General features: G+C 35.3%; 1 protein-coding gene across 1 annotated transcript in view; it reads right to left on the reverse strand.

The window, feature by feature from the left end:
- Positions 1-25,340, reverse strand: part of SCAMP1 (secretory carrier membrane protein 1) — a 104,480-nt gene that overhangs the window by 5,172 nt on the left and 73,968 nt on the right. Inside the window, exons 7-8 of the mRNA XM_019641039.1 lie at positions 11,922-12,023; positions 9,110-9,227 (exon numbers count right to left, since the gene is read on the reverse strand). Coding sequence (XP_019496584.1) covers positions 9,110-9,227; positions 11,922-12,023 — 220 coding nt within the window. The remainder of the gene's footprint in view (positions 1-9,109; positions 9,228-11,921; positions 12,024-25,340) is intronic.

Genomic DNA, 25,340 nt, shown 5'->3' on the forward strand with positions numbered 1-25,340 from the left:
AAGAGATAATTATGCCTATGCCAAACCAAAAATAATTTAAAGAACTTAATCAAATGCAAAAAAACTGTCTTTTGATGTACCTAATTAGTTAAGATATTACAGCATTATAAGAAAATGGTTTAACATAACAAGAGACATTCTGACTTTAATATATTAATTTACTACCCTAAGACAAATAAAAAAAAATAGTACCTTATTTGTTTCTGTGTTGGCTACATATATACCACTGGCCATACTATAATCAAATGTATTTTATTATTTAATGTACCAAGCATTATTTATGTCCTTAAAGATACTTCCGCTATCCACTCTGTATACCACTTAACCTTTTGTGTGTGGTCAAGTTTTAAAGGGTGTACAAAGCAACACTTCGATGAATTGTCTGTCCATACTGATTCACCATTCAAAACATGGGATTTATTTTTATGAGTAGGGTTCAAAAATACTGTTAGCATGTTTTAAGATGCATAAACTATGAAGTGCACCAATCCGTATAACATCAGCCACTCAATTTAATACAAATTTGAGAAGAAATAATAGAGCAAATTAGAACCAATATTTATTTATTATATGCCTACAAACTTGGGGGGAGGGAAGATGAGACAGAAAAGTGAACTTGTAATTACACTGCACTGTGATTAGATCTAAATTAGAAGCCTGACTGGAATGCAATCAAAGCATGTTTGGAGTATGGGGGCAGTGCTCCCAAGTCAGTCCTTTTCCTGAGCCTGGATAGGAACTGGTGATTATGGAGTAAATATGGAGTGAAGCAAAGGAGGATGAGTCAAAGACATTCAACTCAAGCTCAGGTACCTCGAAGTTGTTTAAAAAAGACAGAGAACACAGAGGATAGGCTGGTTTGGGGAATAAAGGAGGTGCTGAGTTAAGTTCTAAACATTCATACATTCCACAAATGTTTACTGAATACCTACTCTAGGCCTGCCACAGCAGGCAGGTGAAGATTTGGTTTGGAGCTCAAGAGAGGAATGGGCTAGAAACAATGGAAACCACTGGCACATAGATGGTAGATGCAACTTGGACATAAATGAAACTTTCCATGGAGATAGAGAAAAGAGTCAAGTACTAACGCCTTTATTTAAGATACCAATATTTAAGAGGTACCCACAGCAACAAGAAATGATTAGGAGAAGAATGGAAAAAACCAGGGACCTTGAAACACAGATGTCAAGGGAAGAATGCATGGTGAGGAATGAAGAGCTGTCAGGGTGAAAAGATAAAAAATACCCAGACAGTCTTGAGCTCTTCTGATACAGTGGTGCAGCAAATGCCATATTACCGTGGATCTCAGTGTAAAAGGGTCAGGGAGAAAATGAGAGGACTGACGAGCACATAAACTGGCAAACCCTAAAAGCCTTTTCTCCTAGTAACCACAGCACTACCATAAGTATATAAGTAATTATTTTTATTCCCTTTTCAAAGTCAAATTTTCTATGGAACTTAAAGGCACAGATAAATTATTACTTCTATGTTCAAGAAATTTACCTCACAATGAGTACATACAGTTAAGATTCCAGAAAATAAACTGTATTATATAAATCCAATAAACTTTCTATACTTACTAGACCAGTCACAGAGCAATGTGGTTACAGGTTCACTTGTGTCTCTCTTACCCTTTTCCCCAAGTTTATGGACATATAATAAACAAACATTTGTCCTAATTTGCTTTGTTATTTCCTTTTTCAAATTTGTATTGAGTGTCTGATGTGATAGATTTATGGGCTTCATAGTTTATTTAGAATGAAATTCATAGCCCTGAAAAGCGGAACGGCAAAATAAATAAAGGTAGGAATAAGCACATTTCTCATCGGTCTATATCTATATAGACCCAGAGAGCCACCTAGAGGGAAAAGACTACATATGTATTCAGTGTACAATGCTCAAATACAAATCCATTACATCCATGTGAATTGGGCAATTCTTTATTTAAGTACCCCAGCAAGATGATAGGCTAATTATAAGGATCAACATCTCAAAAAGCTTATCTTTTCCTGCTATGTTTCCCAGTGATATTGATAATTCATATTCCTTATGAAATCAGAAAAAAGATTTTAAGATAAACTACTGTATTTTAAAAAACTGAACAACTTAAATACCTGCTGTCTCTTCTACTTATAAGAATTGCAGTAACCTTAATATTTAGTTCTAAGAGTATCACAGAAAGAACACTAGATTTGTTACTTACTGACCCCCCTACTCTCCAGCTGGTTGGTCACCACTCAAAACCTTGTTTACTTCCCATAAAACACATTTTACGTTATATATGTTTTGCCACAATTTTTTTTAGATTAATAATGTAATGTGCCAAAAACCACTGAACTGTACACTTTAAATGGGTAAACTGTATATATGAATCATATATGAATGAAGCTGTTAAAATTTACATATAAAGATAATTTAGATGAAAATGTCATATGTACAGCATTAATAAATAAGTACAAGGTGACCTACCAAATTTGAAGATGCCTAAATTCACAACAATTTAGTTATATTAACCTAGATTTGGGATGTATTAAGTAACTAGCCTAGTACTTATAAAAAAGGATAACAAAATAAAAATTTGGAGCAATAAAAAAAAGCACACATACTAAGAATACCAACTGAGGACAGGATACAAACAACCTGCTCAGAAGGCCAATTCTTCTAGGGATTCAAAAGTATTACTGTACCTACTCTATGTCTCCTGGATGAAAATAAAAAGCTTGTGGACCAGCATTTTAATAGGCAATGTGAATCATCTGAAATCAATTTCTAATCAAGAAAGATTATAGTGTTAGATGATTGAGACAGAGGGATACACCACGCCTATACTGTGACCATAGAAAACCAGGAGAGTAAAATTATCATTGTTCTGTCCTCAATCCAAAATAAAGCCAAAAAAGGGGGGTGAACAATAACAACGCTTTCAAAGAAAATGAAAGTCACTTTTAATCTAAGAAGACTTCTATTATACATAACAGAATATTGTCAAAAAGCATTCACTATTAAACACCAATTTAATAAATGAGGCTTATTCTGGATTGTACAGTCAAATTTTTTACCCTCACACAAAATAAAAGTATTTGTAGAATAGATATTTTGGTATATAAACAACATTTTAAGCTCTTAGGGAAACTTGTTTTTTAAAGAAGTGAAATAACTTTTTCTAAACTTCTTCCAAAATTAAAAAAAAATCACTATTAATAATTATTTTATGAATCTGGACACAGAAGCCTATGAAGAATTTTTTTTAATTTCATGAAAAAAATAATCATTCAAAAGGAATACAAAGTATGTATTATCTATTTATCTCTTCCATACTAAGTTATTCTAGCTCTCACACCAATTAAAATAAGGGAGAAATTTTGGATTCCTCTCATATATATAGTTTCTTCAGATTCATTCATTTATTGTTATTTGACCTGTTTATAATACTTCCCCTGTAGCCTCAAACTAGTATTCAATTTCTATTCCCTTTTCAAAGCCAAGTTTTTCTATGGAACATTAAAGATACAGATAATTACTCCTGTGTTCAAGAAATTTATCCCACGATGAGTACATATGGTTTAACCATAGAAAGATCTTTTTGAAAATTTTTTAGAAATAATCTAAGAGAAAATTTAAGAAATCTATGGAAAGTAAGGACTATTATTATATGGATTATTATAAGGTGACGTTATGGGTAAAACAAAGTTAAATTACCATAGAGCCCATACTGGGAACTCTACCTATTCAAATTATGAAGCCTTTAGAATACCAACAAAATTCTCAAAATTGTGTTCACTGTAGTTGAAATAAATATAGACCACATAACACATTTAGCTGGGGATGGAGACACAGACTAGCCTAATAAAATGCAACAACTCTAGAATTAAAATAGTGTGCACAGATAACTTTCAGAGGGCATTAACTGTTTATGAAGAGCCTGACCCCTAGTGGTTATAAACTATGTCTACATACCCCCAAAGAATTCAAAACAAAACAAACAAAACAAAAAAAGTCAGTTTTGAGCAAGTGTGGAAAAGAAAAAAGAAAAATCAGGTGTGTTTTTATTGGATCTCAATTTCTATGAAAGCAAGAGAAATTTATGCTATTACAAATATGAAAGCTGGCTCAAATTACATCTTAACTTATATTATCCCCATTTACTGTACTTCATAAAATCATAGAAAAAATCATCTCATCTAAATTCCTTATTTCACAGATAAAGAATATGAGATTCAGTGAAGTTTAGGAACTTCAACAGCACTGAAAGTGAACACATACAGAAAAAGGTACTGGTTAACTTCAACTATGAGGTTAAAAAAAAAGGCAGGGGGGCCAACTCAAATAGAGTATGCTGCACAAATTCCATATCGATACTTTTATTTGGGTAGCAGTCATATTTCTTTTGAATGTCTGGTGTACACCAAGCACAGCTCTAAAACTTTTCCTTTCATGGATGGGATCCTGAAGAATTATGTACCTGGAGGAAAAAACTGCAGGTCCAAGACTTTAAGAGTGTTGCGCACACAGCAGTTACACAGCAGCTGCAGAATCAACATTTCCTTCACACCCTGACTCAAATAATCATCTGGGCCGCACATTCCCCACCACCACCACCACTGCAGGTTAAAATTACCTCCACATTTTTCCCTCAGATTTTTAAATGGTTGGAAACGTTCAGCCCTAGGCCTTCTTCTCACTCCATATCCACTTTCTAGGCTTCATTTTCATTAAGAAGTCAATACTTCCCAAATCAGAAACCCAGCCTAGAGCTCTTTCTTTTGCTCCCAACTTATATATCCCAAAGCCTACCAAGTTTTATACATTAATGCCCCACCAGTATTTTAAACTCTCCACACCCAAAGTTGAAAACATCTTAATGGCCAAATCTGCTGTTCTTCCTGTACGATCCACCAACTAAAAACCTGGGTGTCATCCCTAAGCCTTCCTTCATCGCCCACTCCCAAGACCAGGTCGAATCAGTTGCTAGCTGCTCATTTTCCCTTACTACAGTTACCTAACACTGCCATTTCTTAGTGCAGGCCACCATCCTTACTAACCAGCTTTCCTAACTTGTCTCCCAGTCTTAATTTCTTCAAGTACCACATCCCTGTCTCACAAATCTCAAATCTATTCCAGAATAGTCTTTCTAAAGTTCAAATTGGATCAATTCAGCTTCTCTCCTCTTTGAACCTCTTCTGTGGCTCACCACCACTCTTTGGAGAAGATTCAAACTTCTTAACAAGGTTTCCTAGTTTACAAGACTCTACAGGATATAACTACACGTATGTGTTCAGCCTCACCTTTACATGTCCTCCACCATCAAAAGCCCGCTTTTCTCCCTGCATAACTCAAGCACCAAGTTTACTTCCCACCAATTCTGAGTACTGAAGAATGGATATTCCCTCAATAAGCCATGTTATATTTTGCAACTAGACACGAACATGGTATCCCTGCTACGTGGTACCTACTTATCCTCTCCTGTCCCTGTTATATAAATATATAAATAACTCCCTGTTCATCATATCTCACCCAAGGCCACACAAAAAGACCTCACTACTAAAAAAAGATCTCCAAAATTTGGTTAGGTGTCCCTCCTGTGTGCTCCCTATACTTCCCCCATCACAGTCACTAAGTCCCTGGATTGTGATTTCCATTCATTTGTTTCTCCTTCCACACCAAAATGTGAGCTCCTGAGCTCACAGTGCACTACTTGGCATATAACACATGCTCTTCAATAGTTGTTTAACAAATGAATGGAAGCTACAACATACCACAAAACCCTCTACAGTACTCTAAATGTATTACATTTCTAGTTTTATAAAGCACCCCCAATGACACATCTGGAATAATGAAGCAATTTCCAAAGAGATGTTGTAATAGTCAGGTTTATTTGGTTAGGCTATAGTCTCCAGCTATCAACCAAACACTAAAGTAGGTGTTGCTGTGAAGGTATTTTGTATATGTGATTAGCATCTATATAGTCAGTTCACTTTAAGAAAGGGAGTGTGTCCTGAATGATTTGGGTAGGCCTGATCCAATCAGTGAAAAGACCTTAAGAACAGAACTGAGGTCTCTCAAGGAAGAAGAAATCCCACCTGTGGACTGGAGTTCAGCTTGTGCTTGAGAGTTTCCAACCCTTTCTGACTGCCCGCCCTACGGATTTTAGACTAACCTAGCCAGTCCCCACAACCACATCAGCTAATTTCTTTCAATAAGTCTCTTCATTCTATCCTGTTTCTCTGATGGAACACTGGTATAAGCACCTACTAAAAAAAGTATATACCAAACCAGACCCTGAATATAAAATGGTAAAGGGGTAAAAAAACAAAACAAAATAGAAAATTAATTTTAATTGAGGTCCTGTGTTATCCAATTTACATTCATTGTTTCATTTAATCCTCACTCCAGTCCTACGAAAGTAGTAGTTATTCTCATTCCTTCATTCACTCAACATATATTTGAGTGTCTATCACATGCTAATCACTGCCAGTCGCTGTCCCAGATGTGAGGAACGGTAGCTCGAAAGCTCACTGACTAGGTCCCCGCTCTCAGGAGCTTAGAGCACACGTGAGAACACCGGACCTGAGTGGTCCCAGGAGCCTGCTTCAGTTCACACAGCTGTATGTGAAGGTGCCAGAATTTCAACCTGAGCCATATGGCTCCAAAGCTCTTGCTCTTTTTATTTAATTCCAACCCTAATAGACATGTTCACCCTGGAAGAGCTTAACAAGCAGGGTACCCCAGAATATGTGCACTACGAGATATATAAAGTGGCTTATGCCGGTCCTACAGTAAGTAATACAGACAGCAAGTTCCCCAAGAAAATAAAGGATGACATAATCCCTAAGACATGAGATAAGAGAAAGATTCTGTGGAAGAGGCAGGAAGATTTGAGAGAGGTCTTGAAAGAACACTAGTAGGTCTTCAACGGGCAGAGAAGACGAAGCAACCCAGAAGTTAAGAGGCATCGCATGAACAAAAACTGGGACATGATGTATTTAAAGAAACTGAGTAGTACAGTTTGACTGAAGTAGAAAGTCTGGACCTGGGAGTGATGAATGGGATGAGCCCTACTTCCCACATTCCCATTCCCCACACCATGTCCACCTCAAAAATCTTCAGAGAGCTGGGTTTGTTGGGGGAATTTTAGATTAATATAGTAACTATACATAAAATGGACTGAAGAAAGTGGGGGCACCGTGTGACTAACATGTAAAAAAATCTGGATTAGCTGAGTTTGGGAATGAAAAGGAAGAGAAGGATGGAAAGATAATTTTAAAAAGTCAAGGAAAGTGACTAAAAAAGTAATGGAGGCACTGACAGAAGTAGTCAACGTGCTGACACAAATGGAATCATTTGAGAAGGTACTTAGCACGACTTCATTTATAGTAGGTACTCAATAAATGTTCCTTTAAAAAAAGCTTGAGATCAAATTTGTATACTATACAATTTACCCTTTTAAAGTGTACAGTTAAATGGTTTTTAGTATATTCATAGTGGTGTGAATATATCATCTACACAACCTAATTTTAGAACAAAAAGAAACACCCCCCAAAAAATCCCATTAACAATAAGCAGTCACTCTCTTCCCACGCCCAGCCATAGACAACCACTAATCGACCCTCTGGCTCTCCAGGTTTGCCTGCCTATTCTGGACATTTCACATAAATGGACTCATACAATATGTAGTCTTAATAAGTGTTCCTGAATATGAATCAGAACTTCTGGAAGAGAGCTAATTCTGAGAAGAAAATGATGAGTTTATGATGCACTACTGTGAGACGATGACACCAATCAACTGGAGATATAAACAGTCACCTGAAAATGTAACTAAATGTTTATGTAAAAAGCATTATATCTTCCAACTCCAAGATTCTAGGTCACTGAGGAAGGGAAGACACTGAAACAATGAGGGAGGTTGAGACTCCCAAGGAAAAAGATTATACAGCACAAAAAGCAGAGAGCTGACTGTATTTAAGAAGACCTTTACTGATAAGCTGGACACAGCAATGAAAGAGAAAGACGAGTCTCAGAGGCAGGAGAACTGAACACAATTCCGAAGACTAAGGAAGAGAAGCTGCCTATAGCGTAGAAGGCTGCAGAGTTCAGGGAGGAGGAAGGCTGAAAAAAGACTAGGATTTAGTACCTTCAGGAAACTGACTTTCAATAGTATGTGTGTGCAGTTCAGAAAAGAAATTAAAGCTTTTATGAGAGAAAATGAGTAGCAAAATTTAAATAGAAAAAACACAGCCTAGCCTTTACAGTTTTAAGGACAAAATACAAACATACAAGTAAAATGTTTTAAGAGTGCTACGTGTTGTTAAATATAAGATACAGTTATTTCTATGTATTCCTTATACATATTCTCAAGTTACTGAACAGTAAAAAAAAAAATAAAGAAAAAAATGCTGTAAGGACTTATTTTCTTCAAAGTGAGACCCACCAAAAAGTCTTTATCATTTTAAAACAGGTGTTATTCCCATGGCTACTATATCATGCTTGAACATACGTAGAATATCAAAAATATATATTCAAGCCACAATTAAACTTGATATAAACAAACAAAAACACTGATTTCTCTCACACCTTATGCAGTGATTTTTTTTTTAAGGCTGTGAATACAGCCATGGGAATTCTATAGGAAAACATACAGATAATTGGGCAGTCACTAAAAAACAAAATTCATGTCATAACACCAGCTCAGCTACTTGATACTCTTAGATAAATAGTGTCCTTAAATTTTAAATACAAATAAAATGCACACAGTATACAATAGTTTTACTTCTATTTATTAATCAGGCTAATATGTTTAATATTAAAAAAAATCAGAATATATAAAATATAATAATCCAAATTTAAAAAATGAGGTTGAGTCTTCAATTCATGAAAAAAGCCTTCAGTTAACAGAATTTTAAAATATTTCCTTTTACAGAAAGTTAAAAATGTGATACAATTTTCTAAAATTTATCTATGCATTACTTTTTATTGTAAAAAGTAATCCTCAGAGAGCAAATCTGCACAAGAACAAAATAGCTTAAGGTTACACTGAAATAAGAGCAAAATGGGAAAATGAGAACTGAACATGAGTTTCACTATAAAAATTTAGACATAAAATTTCACTTACCTTTTTAAACATAACTAGTGAGATGACTGCTGATGCTGTGAAAAGTGCTGCTATGATTATCATCATGATTCCAACAAGAATACTTTTGTTGAGGCCAGTAAGGGATGAAATCCAACCGCTATGATGTAATAAAAAGTATAATTAGGCAAATAAATCAATGCACACTTAAAAAAAAACCAAAAAAAAAAAAAACAACTAACACATATTCAGCTCTTATGAGCCAGGCAATCAATGTTCAAGTTCTTTATATGTGTTAACTCATTTAATTCTCACAACAATCCCATAAGATAATGCTGGTTTTAATCTCTATTTTACAGATGAGGAACGGAGTCACAGAGATATTCAGGACTTACCCAAGGTCACACAGCTAATAAATGGCATAGTCTGAATTCAAATCCAAACACCAAACTCCAGCCTTAAGTGTGTACAACCAGATTTTATAATTTTTAAGTCTATGAGTTCATTATTTCTTTTAATGTTCATTTTAAATTCTGCTTAATTATGAAAGAAAATATGTGCAAACCATATAACCAACAAAGGGTTAGTAACCAGAATACATAACGAATTTTCAAAGCTCAGCAGTTAAAAAAAAATTCAATTAGAAAATGGGCAAAAGATGAAGAGACATATTACCCAGAGGATACAAAAATGGCAAATAAGCACATGAAAAGGTGTTCAACATCATGAGTAATTAGAGAAATACAAATTAAATCCTCAGTTAGCTATCACTACACACCTATCAGAATGGCTAAAATAAAAACAGTGACAATACCAAACGCTGATGGGTATATGGAGGCGGAACCACTCATACATTGTTGGTGGAAATGTAAAATGGCACAGCCGTTCTGGAAAACAGGCTGTCAGTTTCTTTAAAAACAATAAACATGCAACTTCCATAAGAACCAGCAATTACAATTTTTGGGTATTTATTACAGAGAAATAAAAACCTACGGTCACACAAAAGCCTGTTCAAAAATGTTCATAATGGCTTTTTTCATAATAGTTCAAAACCAGAAACTCCAGAGTCCTTCAACTGGCAACTGGTTAAACAATCTGTGGTACATCCATACCACGGAATACTACTCAGGAATAAAAGCAAATGGACTACTACTGAGTTGTCGGAAAAGTCATGACACATTTTTGCAACAAAAAACATAGAAAAAATACATCATGACTTTTTCGGCGACCCAATAATATGCACGACAACCTGGATGAATCTCCAGAAAATTCTTCTGAGTGAAAATAGCCAAAGGTTACACACACTGTATGATTCCATTTATATAACATTCTTGAAATGACGAAATAACAGAAATGACAGATTAGTGATTGCTGGAGTTAAGGAGAGGATGGGGACAGGAGGGAGGTTGAACGTAACTATGAAAGGGCAGCACGAGGGATCCTTTGGTGATAGAAATGTTCTGCATCTTGACTGTATCACTGTCAAGATCCTGATTTTGATATAACGCCATAGGTTTGCAAGATGTTACCGACTTGAAATGTGGGTAAAGAGTACCTGGGATCTCTCTGCATTATTTCTTATAACTGTACATGAATCTACAATTAGCTCAAAATAAATACTTTAATTTTAAAAAATCTGAATTACATAAGATCTTCAAACAGGTCATCCTGCATGTACCCTCACCAGCGGACTCCTATGCTATTTCATCACTACACATGCTGTTATGCTCAATTTTAACACTTTTTTTTTCTAAGTTTGCGATAAAAAGCAAAAGAAATTATTTCAACTTCACCAGGATTAAAAAAAAACAAAAAACTTGTGCTGTTAACATAAGCAGTGTATTTATTAAACATTTAAAACATTTCCTTTCCCCAAATGCCAAAGACTAAACTCTATTTAAAATTAAAATGAATGCTACTTTTTCCTAGAACTGATTTACAGTATCTATATAAATTTTCTGTATGTACATATGCCCTTTAGATGTGCAGAGCTACTGACAGTTGTCTGATTGCCAGTCATTATTCCAATTCAGTAGGAGCAAACTAAATGTAAGTCCTCAATAAACTCCAGTGACATGTTCATTTAGTTTATGTACACAGTGCAGCCAAGTTGCCTTGAACATGCGTTTAGCTTACAAGAATTCAACTACATGCAACTCAGTTACAAGAGAAAGAGGAGAGGGAGGGATAATTTTAGAGATGTGTACTCTTCCACCCGCTGTTTTATTCAAGGACTGCTCTCTCCAGAGTGTACAAAGAGAGATGTAGGTCTGTTATTACCTTAGGAGGGTCCACAGAATCTCAGTTTCTGAGGATACCGCACCAAATGACCATTTTGCCATGCTGAGAATGATTCTCTTGTTTAAAGATATGTATATATGTGTATGCAGTAATTCCACTTTTCAAAGACACGTGTCTGTGCATTTGTGCATAAGAAAACATGTGTACACCTAAAATAGTGCTTTCCATATAGTAGGTCCATCCCCTTTTCCTTAAAATCCTCCCATTTCTGTTCTCTCCCTTCCTCAATCCTTGGCCCTCCTAACTGATCACTCCTCAGTCTCCTTTTTACTCTTCCTCATAGTGCCCATTATAGACACATTTTATTTAAACTAGATATAATGTGCTGTTTTTAAAAATGGGAACATAATTTTAAGTAGAATGATTTGTCCAAAGGTTATTTATGCTTTAGAACATTTTTAAAAAGTAAAAAAAAAAAAAAAAAATGCAATTATTACTTTTGTTTACTTTTGCTGATCTGTCTTTTCTTTGTATGCTCTTTTTAGGAAGTTGAAAATTATATAAAGATACTAGATAAACAGATTAACTAGAGTAATTAAAGTAAATGACTTACCAGTTGCCCCAGTTGTGAAATCCTGCAGCCTGTAGTACATGTACTGCGAACTGACAAATATATACGAAGAAGAACACAAAGAATCTGAATGAACTGTCACTCCTTTTTAAAAAAGGGGGGAGAGAAAAGGGAAAAATGTCATTTTTCTCAAATACCTTTACATTCACATGCAGACTAACATCAAACATTTAAAAATATTTTTTAAAATACCAGTGGCAACTACCTGAGGCTTGAAATTACAATAGTAACAAAATAATGTATATGTGAACCCTTTATCCAAATATTAGGTATTATTTCAACCTCACTTTGTCCTTTCAATTTCCAACTGCACTACAAAACATCTTGGCAAAAAATTTGTTTTCATTTTTTATTAAATAGCTTTACTGAATTATAATTAACATGCAATAAACTGCAAATATCTAAAATATACAATTTGATAGTTTGACATATGTATATACCCACGAACTTTCTCCAATCAAGAGTAAACATATCCCAAGTTGCCTTGTGTACATAGATGATCCCTCCCTCCCGACCCCACCACTGTCACTAGTTTTCATTTTAGAGTTTTATATAAATCATATATAGTATATATATATATATGTATGTATTTTTTTCTTGTCTGCCTTTTTCCACTCAGCACAATTATTTTGAGATTCACGCATATTGTTGCATATATCAGAAGTCCATTCCTTTTCATTGCTGAGTAGTATTCCATTGCATAGAAACACCATAGTTTTATTCACCTGTTGATAGACATTTAATTGTTCCTAGTTTTTCACTATTACAAATAAAGCTGCTAGAAGCATTCATGTGTAAGTGTTCATATGAATATATGTATTTCCTTTTCTCTTGGGTAACTACCTAGAAGTGAAATGGCTAGAACACATGGTTGGTATATGTTTAACTTTTTAAGAAATTGCCAAACTATTTTCCAAAGCAGTTCATTTTACATTCCCAGTGGCAGTACATGACTGTTCCAGTTCCTCCACATCTCACTAACACTTGGAATGGTCAATCCTTTCAATTTTAGCCATTCTAACAGGCGTATAGTGATATCTAATTTGGTTTTAATTTGCATTTTCCTAATAACTAATGTTGTTGAGCACTTTTTCACATGCTGTCATCCATACTAATACTTGCACAGGAAATCTTTAGCCCATCATTCCAGTTCCTCTGGAGCACCGTATTTCAGTACTTATCCTCTCCCTTCATTTGTCTTCACCACTTTCACTGGATTCTCTCTTCAGCATAAAATCTTTCTCATCTTCAAATAGCCCTCCTTTAACCCTGTCTCCACTGCGAAACTTCCACTTCCTCTATCTCTTTCCTTCCCATCAGGTAACAAACGTCCTAAAGTTCTACCACTGATTTACTTACTCCACCTCCCTTTTCAATCCACTGTAACTTGGCTTCTCACATACTACCCTCCAGAGACACATCCAAGTCATGGGCAATCTATGAATTTCCAAACTCAATTTCTCAAGTCTCGCATTACTTTTTTAATGGCATTTGACACTGAATTTCTTAAACATTCTTTGAGCTTGATTTCCACAATATTACTCACTCCTTCTGTCATTTCTCTGATCTAAACTGCTTCTCAGTCTATTTCAAGATCCACCTCTTCCATGCATATTGTAAAACTTGTTTCTTATAGGAAAGCTCCCTAGGTGATTCTTGTACAGTAATACCTCGGTTTGCAAGCATAATTCGTTCCAGAAACAAACTACTTACATTGCAAGACATCGTTCGTTTACCAAGTTAAAATGTATTATTAGGTTGGTGCAAAAGTAATGCAGTTTTTGCCATTACAAAACCACTATTACTCTTGCACCAAACTAACAGAAATGTTTGCTCATCTTGCAGAATATTCACAAACCATGTTACTGGCAATTCAAGGTTTTATTGTATCTTCTAATGTTTGAAAACCACTGACCACAGGATGAAGTCCAAATAACGTAACACAGCATAAACACCTCTTCTTAATACATATATATAACCTGTTGCGGCTGCTCTCTACTGGAAGAACATGTCTTGCTATCTCAATGCGTTTATTTACACTCTGCCTAGAATGCCCGACACAGTGCTCTTTTCTGCCTGGTAAACATGGCCTCAGCTTGTTAGATGAGTCACTAAGTCCACCTCACACTCAGAGAACAATTCTACTCCCAGAAGGAGTAGAATCCATTGGAAATTTTCTATAAAAAAGATATGCCCCTTCAGCTCCATTTATTTATTAATCATTTGTTTTTGTCTATAGACTCATAGATATTTATTTTACTCTTTAGGTTAAAATTAAAAACCATTATTATTTATCTTGTTACTCAAATTCTTCCAGCTTTTAGAATCTGTTTGCTTAAGCACTTGATCTACATTCATCTTGTATTTTCCATGCCCGAGCTCGAAAATTAGCCATTTCTCCCAAGTGCAAAAAAGCAGATTTTAATGGTTCATGTTTTCTAAATCAGTCAGATTTAAATCAAATGGTTCTACCTTTTATAGTAATTCTATCAGTGATATACTACAACAAAGTTGGTATTGACCACAAACTTAGAAAAATTACCATCAAAAAACAAATACACAATGACAATCAAATCCACAATATAAAATGCTATTTTTATTAACACTATATAGAAACCTCATGTATGCTTCCTCTCTCCAGGCTCACTAGATAAACTCACTTTTAATAATTTTTTATTGTTTTGAAGTAGATGCTTCTAAAATACATTTCTATTTCCCTGTCCCTTTGGTAGAGAATGAAGACTATACTTTAATATTTTCTTTCTTCTTGTTGAAGTTTTTAACTTTATTATTTATGTACTAAGAAACTAGAATATCAATGTGGTTAAAATTATGTATGTCATATATACTCTGAATAAGGACTTCATACATAGAATAATGTCTAAAGGCTTCACAACAGGTATTTCAGCTACCTAAGAGGGATCCTTCTACTTAGTCCCAATCTCACAGATAATATTTTAGAAGCTGAAAATGCCTAATAACAACTTCTAGCCAAGAAATCTATTAGAAGGTAAAGAATATGTTTTTTTAAAATTAAGCAGTCCCATTAAAAAGAAAATATTTCTAAAATATTACTTTCAAATACAAATGGAAGAATCGCCTTCCTCTTCTATGTGTACAGCTAGTACATATAAATGTATAGTTAGGTACTAAATTGGTCAAATGGAAACCTCAAAGTCTTTGAAACCCGTTTCGTCTACTTTCACTGTACAAGCAGGCTAAATATCTTTCTCAGTAGACCTTGTTTGCCTTATTTGCTTGGTGAGCTTTTCTGTTTCTGGACCAGGAGACAGTAAAATTCATTTTGTTGTATACTTACTGTGTACACTAATATAAATAATTATTTTAAAACACTTCAAATTTCAGAGATATAAACTCCATATACCAGCATTTACTTAACTATCTGGACTCCATCTGTCAAAATTATTGCAAATGCAAAACCAGTCAATTTCAAATTTTAAAAATGTTGTCTTGTTTTTAACTATAGAAACAGTTATTGAACAGTTCTTTATATCAAAATTAACTTAAAAAGTGAAATCTGACTATCCTATGAAAACAATTTTACAATATGGGGCTGCATTCCCTGCCAAAAGCCTAAAATTTATTAAGGACTTGTATGCAAAAAGTGAGCTAGTCACAGTGCTGAAAAGCATATTAAATATAAATAATTTCTCATATACCAAATAGTGGAAAACTCTGTCAAGTGTAAATAAACAAACTTGATCAATACAATCATCACATGAATATCAAGTGCATTTGAGATGCTTAGGGGAGAGCCAGGTAAGGCTGAGGAGCTCTGAAAGGATCAGAAGGCTCCCAGGTGAGGGCTATACCTAAGCCAGAATCAGAAAAAGGCCAGAAGAAAAACCATCATCGAGGCGTGTAGAAGGATTTCTACTGGCATCCAGAGCCAATGGCGGTGAGTCTTACATACAGGAAGAGATCAGGAAGCTGCATGTTTAAATAGCCCAGGTTGTACACAGCCATGTTAAGCCCAAGAAGAAAGTAGAATAGTGTTAGAAAAATACTATCAATTGATTTAAGCTAAGTCTTTTTAAGTTGTTATATGCCTCAGTTTAAAATGAAGTATTTATGGAATTTTGAATATTTATTCATAATACATCCACCTAAGCAATCTATTGTCTATCAGAATGAATGAATGAGTGAGTGAATGATAAAAGCTTCCTTTGACTTTGACATCCTGGCTCTTCCAGATCAAAGCCTACTCAAAAACTGAATCTCAAATAATACGCTGCCAAGTTACGGCACACCTTTAACAAAAAGTTGTCTAAATTATCATAATAAATCCCAGAAAATAGATTTATATGATCTTATAAAGTTTATTTCATATATCAGTATCAGAGATATTAATTACAACCACAGTTTGGGGAAGCAGAGAAGACAAGGCATTTCATTATTTCAGAAGAGCTAACAGAAACTTTACTTTCAACAATGACATAAGAGAGCACAACTCCATTAAAATACTAAACATTTTACCTTTGGTAACTCAGTGCGGTAGTTCAGAGCACATAGCTTTAGAAACATACTTGGGTTTGAATTCAGACTCTCCCAGTTAAAGTTGGGTAACTGCAAGCAAAATCTAAGCCTAAATCTGAGATTTTCTATTTGCAAGCTGGGAATAACAGTGGAATCTATTTTTATATGGATGAAAAAAATACATGTAAAGTGCTTAGCAGGGGATCTGCAGGCACAAAGTAAACAATCAATAAATGTTACTTGGTACTTCTATTACACTTGTACAATTCTGCACTAAAACGGTTTTACTCATAGAATTAATGTTCTGCCTATAGAAATGACATTTGGCTTCTGACAACATCTTGAGAATTTCTCGGACATGGTCGGTAAGTTCATTACTACTACTAGAACAAAGTAATATATAAAATTCTTAGTGATGTAAAGGCATTAAAACAAAAAGGAACCTATGAAGTACAGTCGTTTTCCTTGTCTTAGTTACTTTGGGATGCAAGATTATTTGAACCAATCCCATTTTCCCTCTAATAATTTTGTGCTGAAATCAATTCTTTCTCCATGAACAGGGGTTCTATAGATAGCTTTAAAAGGTAGCACCATGAACCCACCAATTTCGTGCATAAAATTTTCCATATGTGCATTTTTCATAGGAAAAGGACTCAAAGATTTTAGATTAATAATGGAAGAGTCTGTAAAGTAAAAACTATTAAGAACCACTCATTAGACTAGTCCAAATGAAAAGGCATAGGACTGGGATGGAAGCGACCTTGAACTTGTCTTCTCAATCCCATCCACGTTCTGCCAAAAGCAGAGGGGTATAATGAGAAGTTTGCATGCAATGAAATTTTAAACTTGGACAATTTAAAAACTACGCCACAACCTAGATTCAAGCTCTGGGGCCTCTATACTTAATTGACTCTATATTTTGTAATAATACCTAATATTTGTTAAACACATGTGCCTGGGACTGTGGCAAACACATGTATTACCCATTTTATGCTTACAATACCCCCATGAGGTACACACTAATATTGACTCCGTTTAACTGATGAATAAACAGATGTAGAGAGGTTAAATGACCCAAATACAGAGTCTGTAACAAAAACGTTGAGACTTATCTGTGTATCTGTAAACTTAATGTTTTTAACCATGTGATAAAATTGTCTCTAGGATATTCATTCAATTCCATCTTGCCCAAGAAAGCTAATTATCAATGAATAGGGTACCATTATCTAAATTAAATAAACCCCAAAATGCTCAAGGTAATGCTTCTTATATAAGGGGAGATTTAAATTTTTCTTTTCATCTATAATAATTTAGATTCTTTAAAATACTTCCCTTAAAAAATAATCGGGGAGGATAAACAGATAAAATAGTATTTTGCAGTTAATGAGAAAATAAGAACTGAAATTTACTAAAACTTTTACTTTATTGGTCAAAGATGTTCTTGAGTGACAACTATAATCTCACAATTGAATAGCCATTCAATTTAGAAAGCATAAACAGCTAATGTCAGCCAGTCACCAACCATTTTCAATTACCTTTAAACAACAAAACTAATTAATTTAAAGGAAAATAGAAGTTAACACTGGTTAGATCCTAGGTCACAATTAGACTGTTTTCAGCATGTTACACAAAGTTATGCTCTTATAAAACAGAAAACTTATGAGCATGGTATTTTTGGGGGGATTTTTGCCCATACAAATACACTTCTAAGGCACTTTTCTCAACAGAGAATACTGAACAATAATACAGCTTGAGTTTTGACATATCTAGAATGTATTTCATCAGTAAGGTTATTTCTTATTCTTTCTGTCTTTTGTCACTCAAAAAAGTTTAATATTAAACTTTTACTTTACAGTCCTATTAGTCTTACACTACAAGTTTCCTAACTACTTAATCATCTACTTTGAAATATCCTTTTTGCTCTAAACTCTTCCTTCATGTGTTCACATATACTTAAATTTTAAATCAACTATTTTAACTTCAAATTGTAGGTCAAGTTAATAAGTATGTAGTGCTTCTTACTTATAGTAAATGCCTTAGGATAAAAACAATTTATCTCAGGGAATATTACCCAAAACACATAACTTTAATAAACTAAAAACTTTGACTTTATCACCAGTATCAATTCACCTTGAATTTCTTACTAAAAGGTTCTGATCCTTTATATTAATTTAAATCATTTTTGTCCATCTTAGATTGTTAAAGAACTCTTTCCTTGCATCATCTTCTTACCACGTGCAAGATAGCTTGTTCTTGTTTGCTAACTGTATTTCAAAAATTAAACTCAGAACTTGCTTTCATTTGGTTAATAGCTAAAGGGCATGCTAATGGATAAGCGAAATGATCATAAAATCATTTATATTTATTGCCATGAACAGCGTATATGCATATACATATGCATATTGAAAATACATTTACTTATTTTATTCTAATATACATTTATTATCTGTACATTACTTGTATTTACTTATATATACATAAATATATGTGTATATCATTCTGCTCTGTTCTACACCTAAACTATACTTAGCTATACCACGTATGTTTCTCACATACCTTCTTTTGCTGTTCTAGGGACAATGCTACTCAGTTTATTTGCATTTCCTTTTAACATCAGGTGTGTACAAAACAACAAGCTAGGAGAACACACAGAGAATCTAGAACTGACTCATCAAAAGATATTTTTAAAACATTTGTCTCATGCACCCTTGTTTCTGTATTTACTGCAAACCTCAAATAGTTAGGAGCTAGGAATTTTAAAACTCTGAAGCTAACATCTCCTTCTGCATCTCAGCTAGTGTTTAAGAAGCGGTATCAGGCAGTACTGATTTATTCTAAAGTGCAAGTTATGCCAAACAGCACAATAGGATATCGTCACAACAGGTCTGCCTGAAAAATAACAGCTTACTGAAAGAAGTAACAATGAAATGTTAGAAGAAACATTTATAGATGGTGAAAAGAAAACCTGAAGAGCCTTTAAAACTTCTTTATATTAAAAAAAAATCCAAGGAATAAGTCTCATATTTAAGAAGAACTTTTCTATAGCTCTCAAATTAAAACCAAAAGATAATGGGGAGGACTGGCTAAGTGGTGTGTTGGTTAAGAGCTGGCTTGGGACACCAGCTCTGAGCAGCAGGACCCCGGTTCAGATCCCACATGCGGGCCAGTGACACTGCCCTCTACAGCTAAGATGGTGAACAACAGCTCGACCTGGAGCTGGGCTGCTGTGAGTCACTGGCGACGGCATAGGCTGGAGCCCCTGCTGCAGTGGGCTGCCATGAGCTACTGTGTGTGGCCCGACAGCCAGCATGAGCGGCCGGCAGCTGGTGTGAGCTGCCAAGAGCCGCCGTGAGTGGCCGTCCAGAGGCCAGCGACCTATCTGCCTCACCCGGGAAGAGCGCAATTATAATACCAACATGGGCCAGTGAAGCAACGTCCTCCACAACTAGACTGAAGAACAAAAGGACAGCAACTTGTCTGTTCCCCTCCCCCAATTCCCCAATAAAATCTTTCAAAAAAAAAAAAAGATGGACAACATGAAGAGTAATCTCAGCATATATGTAAGCTAAAGGTAATAACCAGACAGATATGGTAGAAATGAAAACCATGAAAACAGACATGAAGAATACTTTTGATAAACTTATCAATACACCCCCCAACTCAACTAAGGATAAACTTGAAGACAGCAATTACACAAACTGAAATGCAAGGATAAAAAAGAACAAAGCGTCCAAGGAGCTGTAAGGCAATATTGAACAGTGTGACATACATTCATTTAATAGGAATTCAAGAAAAAGAAGAAAAAGTGGCAGAATAATTATCTGAAGATACAATGACTGAAATTTTTCGAAAATTAACAAGACTCCAAACCACAGATCCAAGAACATTAGAAAACACTAAAGATATATATACCAACACACACACACACACACACACACACACACACACACACTCACATACATTTTTCAAAATAACCAAAACCAGAAAAAAAAATCTTGAAGGCAGCAAGAGACAAAAATGAAATTAAATACGAAAGAACAAGAATAAGAATTATAGCCAACTTATCATCAGAACCTTTGCAAGCCAGAACACGTCAAGAACACGTCAAAGTGATGTGTTTAAAGTACTGGAATTAAAAAATGTGAACCAAAATCCTGTACCCAGTAAAAATATGTTTCAAAAATGGATGAAAAATAAAGTCTTTTTCAGACAGAAACTAGAGAACTGACCAGCAGACCAGTACTAAAAGAAGTATTAAAGGAAATTCTCCTGGCAAAACAAATTGTTAAGTCAGAAACATATTGGGTTGTCGGAAAAGTCATGACGTATTTTTCTATGTTTTTCATTGCAAAATGTGTCATGACTTTTCCAACAACTCAATAGATCTAAAGAAAAAAAATGGAACGCACTAAAATGGCATTAATGAAGACAAATATAAATTCATTTTTCCTTTTAATTTTTCTAAGATACAAATAATTGTCTAAAGCAAAATTAATACTGATGTATTTCTAGTATATGTAAAAATAAAAATATACAACAAAAATAGCACAAAGCATGAAGGGAGAAAATGGGTGTATCCTTATAGTACACATGAATAAGAATATTACTATTTGAACACAGACCAAGATTAAAGATGTATATTGTGAAAACTCAGATATCACTAAAAAAGACTTTGGTAAGAGGTAGAATAATGAAGAAACAAAAGAACATAAAATCATTTACAAATATTCATTTGATCCAAAACATGGCAAAAAAAGGAATAAAAGAGAAACAAAGAACAGTTGCAACAAATAGAAAATAGCTCATAAAAAAACAGATTATCAGGCCGGTTGAGTGGCGCGATGGTTAAGAACTGGCTTGGGATACCAGAGGGCCTGGTTCGGATCCCACATATGAGGGCCAGTGACACTGCCCTCTGCAGCTAAGAATGCTGAACAACAGCTCAACCTGGAGCTGGGCTGCCGTGAGTTGCCAGCGACGGTGTACGCTGCAGCCCCTGTGGCAGTGGATTGCCATGGGCTACTGTGTATAGCCAGCAGCCAGCGTGAGCGGCAGTCCAGAAGCCGGCGACTGATCTGCCTCGCCCGGGAAGAGCGCAATGATGGTGTCAACCTGGGCCAGTGAAACAACGTCCTCCACAACTAGACTGAAGAACAAAAGGACAGCAACTTGTCTGTTCCCATCCCCCAATTCCCCAGCACTGTTCCCATCACCCCAATTCCCCAATAAAAATCTTCAAAAAAATAAAACAAAAAAAACAGATTATCTTAGTCTAACCAGATCAATAAATGTAAATGGCATAAACACACTAATTAAGAGATAGACTCAACTTGGATGAAAAAGCAAGACCCAATTATATGTAGCCTACCAAAAACAGCCTCTTTAAATATAAAAACATTGATAGGTTAAAAGTTAAAGAACAGCAAAAAAAATAATATACAAACATGAATCAAAAGAAAGCTGGAGTTGTTGTAATAATACTAAGTAGAAAAAGCATTATTACCAGGGATAAATAGGGATATTACATAATGATAAAGAAGTCAAAGCACAAAGAAAACATATCATAAATATATATCTACCTAATGAGAGTATCCAACTACATGAAGCAAAAATTAATAGAACTAAAAGAAGAAACAGAAAAATTTACAATTAAAGTTGGAAATTTCAACACATCTAAAGAATTGACAAAACAACTACATAAAAAAAATCTGTACAGATACAAAAGACTCAAACAACACTATGAACCAATTTGACCGCAATGATATTTACAGAACAATCTATCCAACTATAGCAGAATATACATCCTTTCAAGTGCACACAGGAGGTGTTATGTTCCAGTTTTAAAACCTCTAGTACTGCTATAGTCTAGTATATGGATTTTCATATCAGCTTCTGTGCTCAGTATGTCATATGAAATGTTAATTTTGGTTGAAAATTAAGAAAATCAGCTTCACATAGATACATAGTTTAAAAAGGGAGAACCTTAAGCTTCCTGAAAAGAGAACTCCAATGGTCCTTACATCACACTTAGAAAAACTATTATTATTATAATATCAATTCCTGCACTTTGAATATGGTTTTATACTTAAAATCAAATATCTTTATATAAAACAATTAAATTGACTTTCTGGTTCATACATGCTTGTCAAGATGTTAAAAAGGTGTTAAAGGGCCGGCCGAGTGGCACGTTGGTTAAGAGCTGGCTTGGGACGCCAGAGGGCCAGGGTTCGGATCCCACATATGAGGGCCAGTGACACTGCCCTCTACAGCTAAGATGCTGAACAACAGCTCAACCTGGAGCTGGGCTGCCGTGAGTCGCCGGGGACAGCAGGTGGGTTGCCATGGGCTACCGTGTGTAGCCAGCAGCCACCATGTGCAGCTAGCAGCCAGGGTGAGCGGCCAGCAGCCGCTGTGAGCAGCCGTCCAGAAGCCAGCGATTGATCCGCCTCACCTGGGAAGAGCGCAATGATGGTGCCAACTTGGGCCAGTGAAGCAACGTCCTTCACAACTAGACTGAAGAACAAAAGGACAGCAACTTGTCTGTTCCCCTTTTCCCAATTCCCCAATAAAAATCTTTAAAGAAAAAGGTGTTACAGTTCAATTATATTTAATTTCTTGATTTCAATTAGCAAAATGTTCTAATATAAAAGGTATAATACTACCTCCATTAATATTAAGTATGTTATAAAGAAACAAGACATAAATACTGTCTATTGCCCAGAGACCACTTGCTTTCGAAAAACATACCTAGAAGCTTAGGAGTAGCTGATCCCTCCTAAGAAGTAAAAAGATGAGCAGAAAACTCAACAACTCTTCTTAGATCCGAAAAAGTGGGGTCACAAGGCAAACTGCTACCCCCAAATTAGAGAGATAGACCAGTGAATATGTAGTCAAAACTTACCAGAGCAAAAACCCATGAGCAGAAACCTCCACTGAAGCCAGTGCCACAGCAAGAAAATATGAACTGTAATTAACGAACTGCTGGGGGCTCAGAGTGGACAACTGAGAGTTAAAAACTCCAGGGGGACCTACTCATAGGGAAGCCCCACACATTTGTGAGTTTTACCACCAATAGCTCAACCTGGTTCTCACAGTGAATACTGGGGGGAAATCCCCTCATGCCTCCAGCAGGAAGAGAGAAAAAGGAACTATTTGGAAATACTCCAGAGCACTCTATTTTTCACAAGGTCTGTCCTCAGGAAAAATTCACAAAAGCCTAACTTGCTGGGATTTTTATCAGAGTCCAACCTATGTAAAAAAATAATCTAAACAGAGCCACTTCAAAATGGAGTCAGAGCTGCCATCCCAGAGAAACTGCCCTGCACACCACCTTATGCCTCAAACCTTTGGAATGTTAAAACAGGGCAAAATAACCTCTGGACTGGGCCCAAAGCAACAGAATCCCAAAGAACTGTTTGCAAAGATAACAATGAAGCGGATATGACTACCAGATTGAAAATCAAAAACATGTTTAGAATTAGCATCTCTATACTAGCTTATCTACACCTGTAGAAACGCCTTCCTTCTATTGATGTAATTGTTCCCCTTCCTTTTCTCATAAATACCTCTTGCTTTTCTCTCCTAATCGGAACACTACTTGGGTTTCTGCCTGAATCAGTACTTCCTGAATAGCTATTCTTTTTTCTTCTCAAATAAATGCTTGTTGCCTCTCACTCTTGCCTTTTATTTCCAGGTTTCACCTACATGGGGGAAGGGAAATACCAAACTCCCATTCTAGTCATCCCATCCCATCTAAGGAGGAAGAGGGTCTAAGAAGCACTGGTGAACTTCATAGTCCAGAGGCACAGGCACAAATAAAAATTACAAGGCATACTAAAATGCAAAAAAAAAAGAAAAAAAAAGTGCAGTTTGAAGAGGCGGAGCCAGCATAAGAACCAGAGTCAGATATGGCTGGGATGTTGAAATTATCAGATTAGAAATTTACAACTATGATTGATTAATGTGCTAAGGGCTGTAACAGATAAAGCAGACAGCATGCAAGAACAGCTTAGCAATGTAAGCAGAGATGGAAATTCTAAGAAAGAACCAAACAAATGCTTATTATACTGGACTTGGTGAGGAGAGAATCTGGAGCTTGAGGGTATCTCAACAGTAACCTTTAAAACTGAAAAGCAAAGAGAAAAGGACTGGAAAAAAATATCCAAGGACTGTGGTACAACTACGAAAGGTGTAATATATGCTTAACAAGAATATCAGAAGATGAGAGAAAGAAACAGAAGAAATGTTAGAAATAATAATGACTGAGAATTTCCCCCAAATTAATGTCAGCTACCAGACAACAGATCCACGAGAACACCAAACAGGACTATCCCGAGGCAAATCACATTCAAACCTCAGAAAAATCAAAGATAAGAAAAAATCCTGAAAGAACCCAGAGGGGGAAAAACACCTTAACCATAGAGGTCCAAAGGTAAGAATTATATCTGACACTTCCCCAGAAATCATGAAAGAAGAGAATGCAGTAAAATATTTAGTGTTGGGGTAGGGGGGGGGACAGGCTGAGGGGAACCACCACCCCAACCTAGAATTCTGAACCTTGAAAAATTATTCTTCAAAAGTGAAGGAGAAAAAAAGACTTTCTCAGACAGAAAAATTGAGGGAATTTGTTGCCAGTAGATCTGCCTTGCAAGAAATGTTAAAAGAAGTTCTTTATAGAAAAGGAAAATAATACAGGTAAGAAACTCGGATGTATATTAAAAAAAGAAAGGCATCAAAGAAGGAATAAGCAGAAGTAAAATAAAAACTTTTATTTTTTTTATTCTTAATTAATCTGTCTGTTCAAAGTAACACTGATTGTGTGTGTGTGTGTGTATGTGTGTGTGTGTGTGTGTATGCACTTATGTCTAAATGAAGTGAATGACAACAATGAAAATGAATGCAGAA

The sequence above is a fragment of the Hipposideros armiger genome, unplaced genomic scaffold (assembly GCF_001890085.2).
Source record: "Hipposideros armiger isolate ML-2016 unplaced genomic scaffold, ASM189008v1 scaffold_55, whole genome shotgun sequence".
Classification (NCBI taxonomy): domain Eukaryota; kingdom Metazoa; phylum Chordata; class Mammalia; order Chiroptera; family Hipposideridae; genus Hipposideros; species Hipposideros armiger.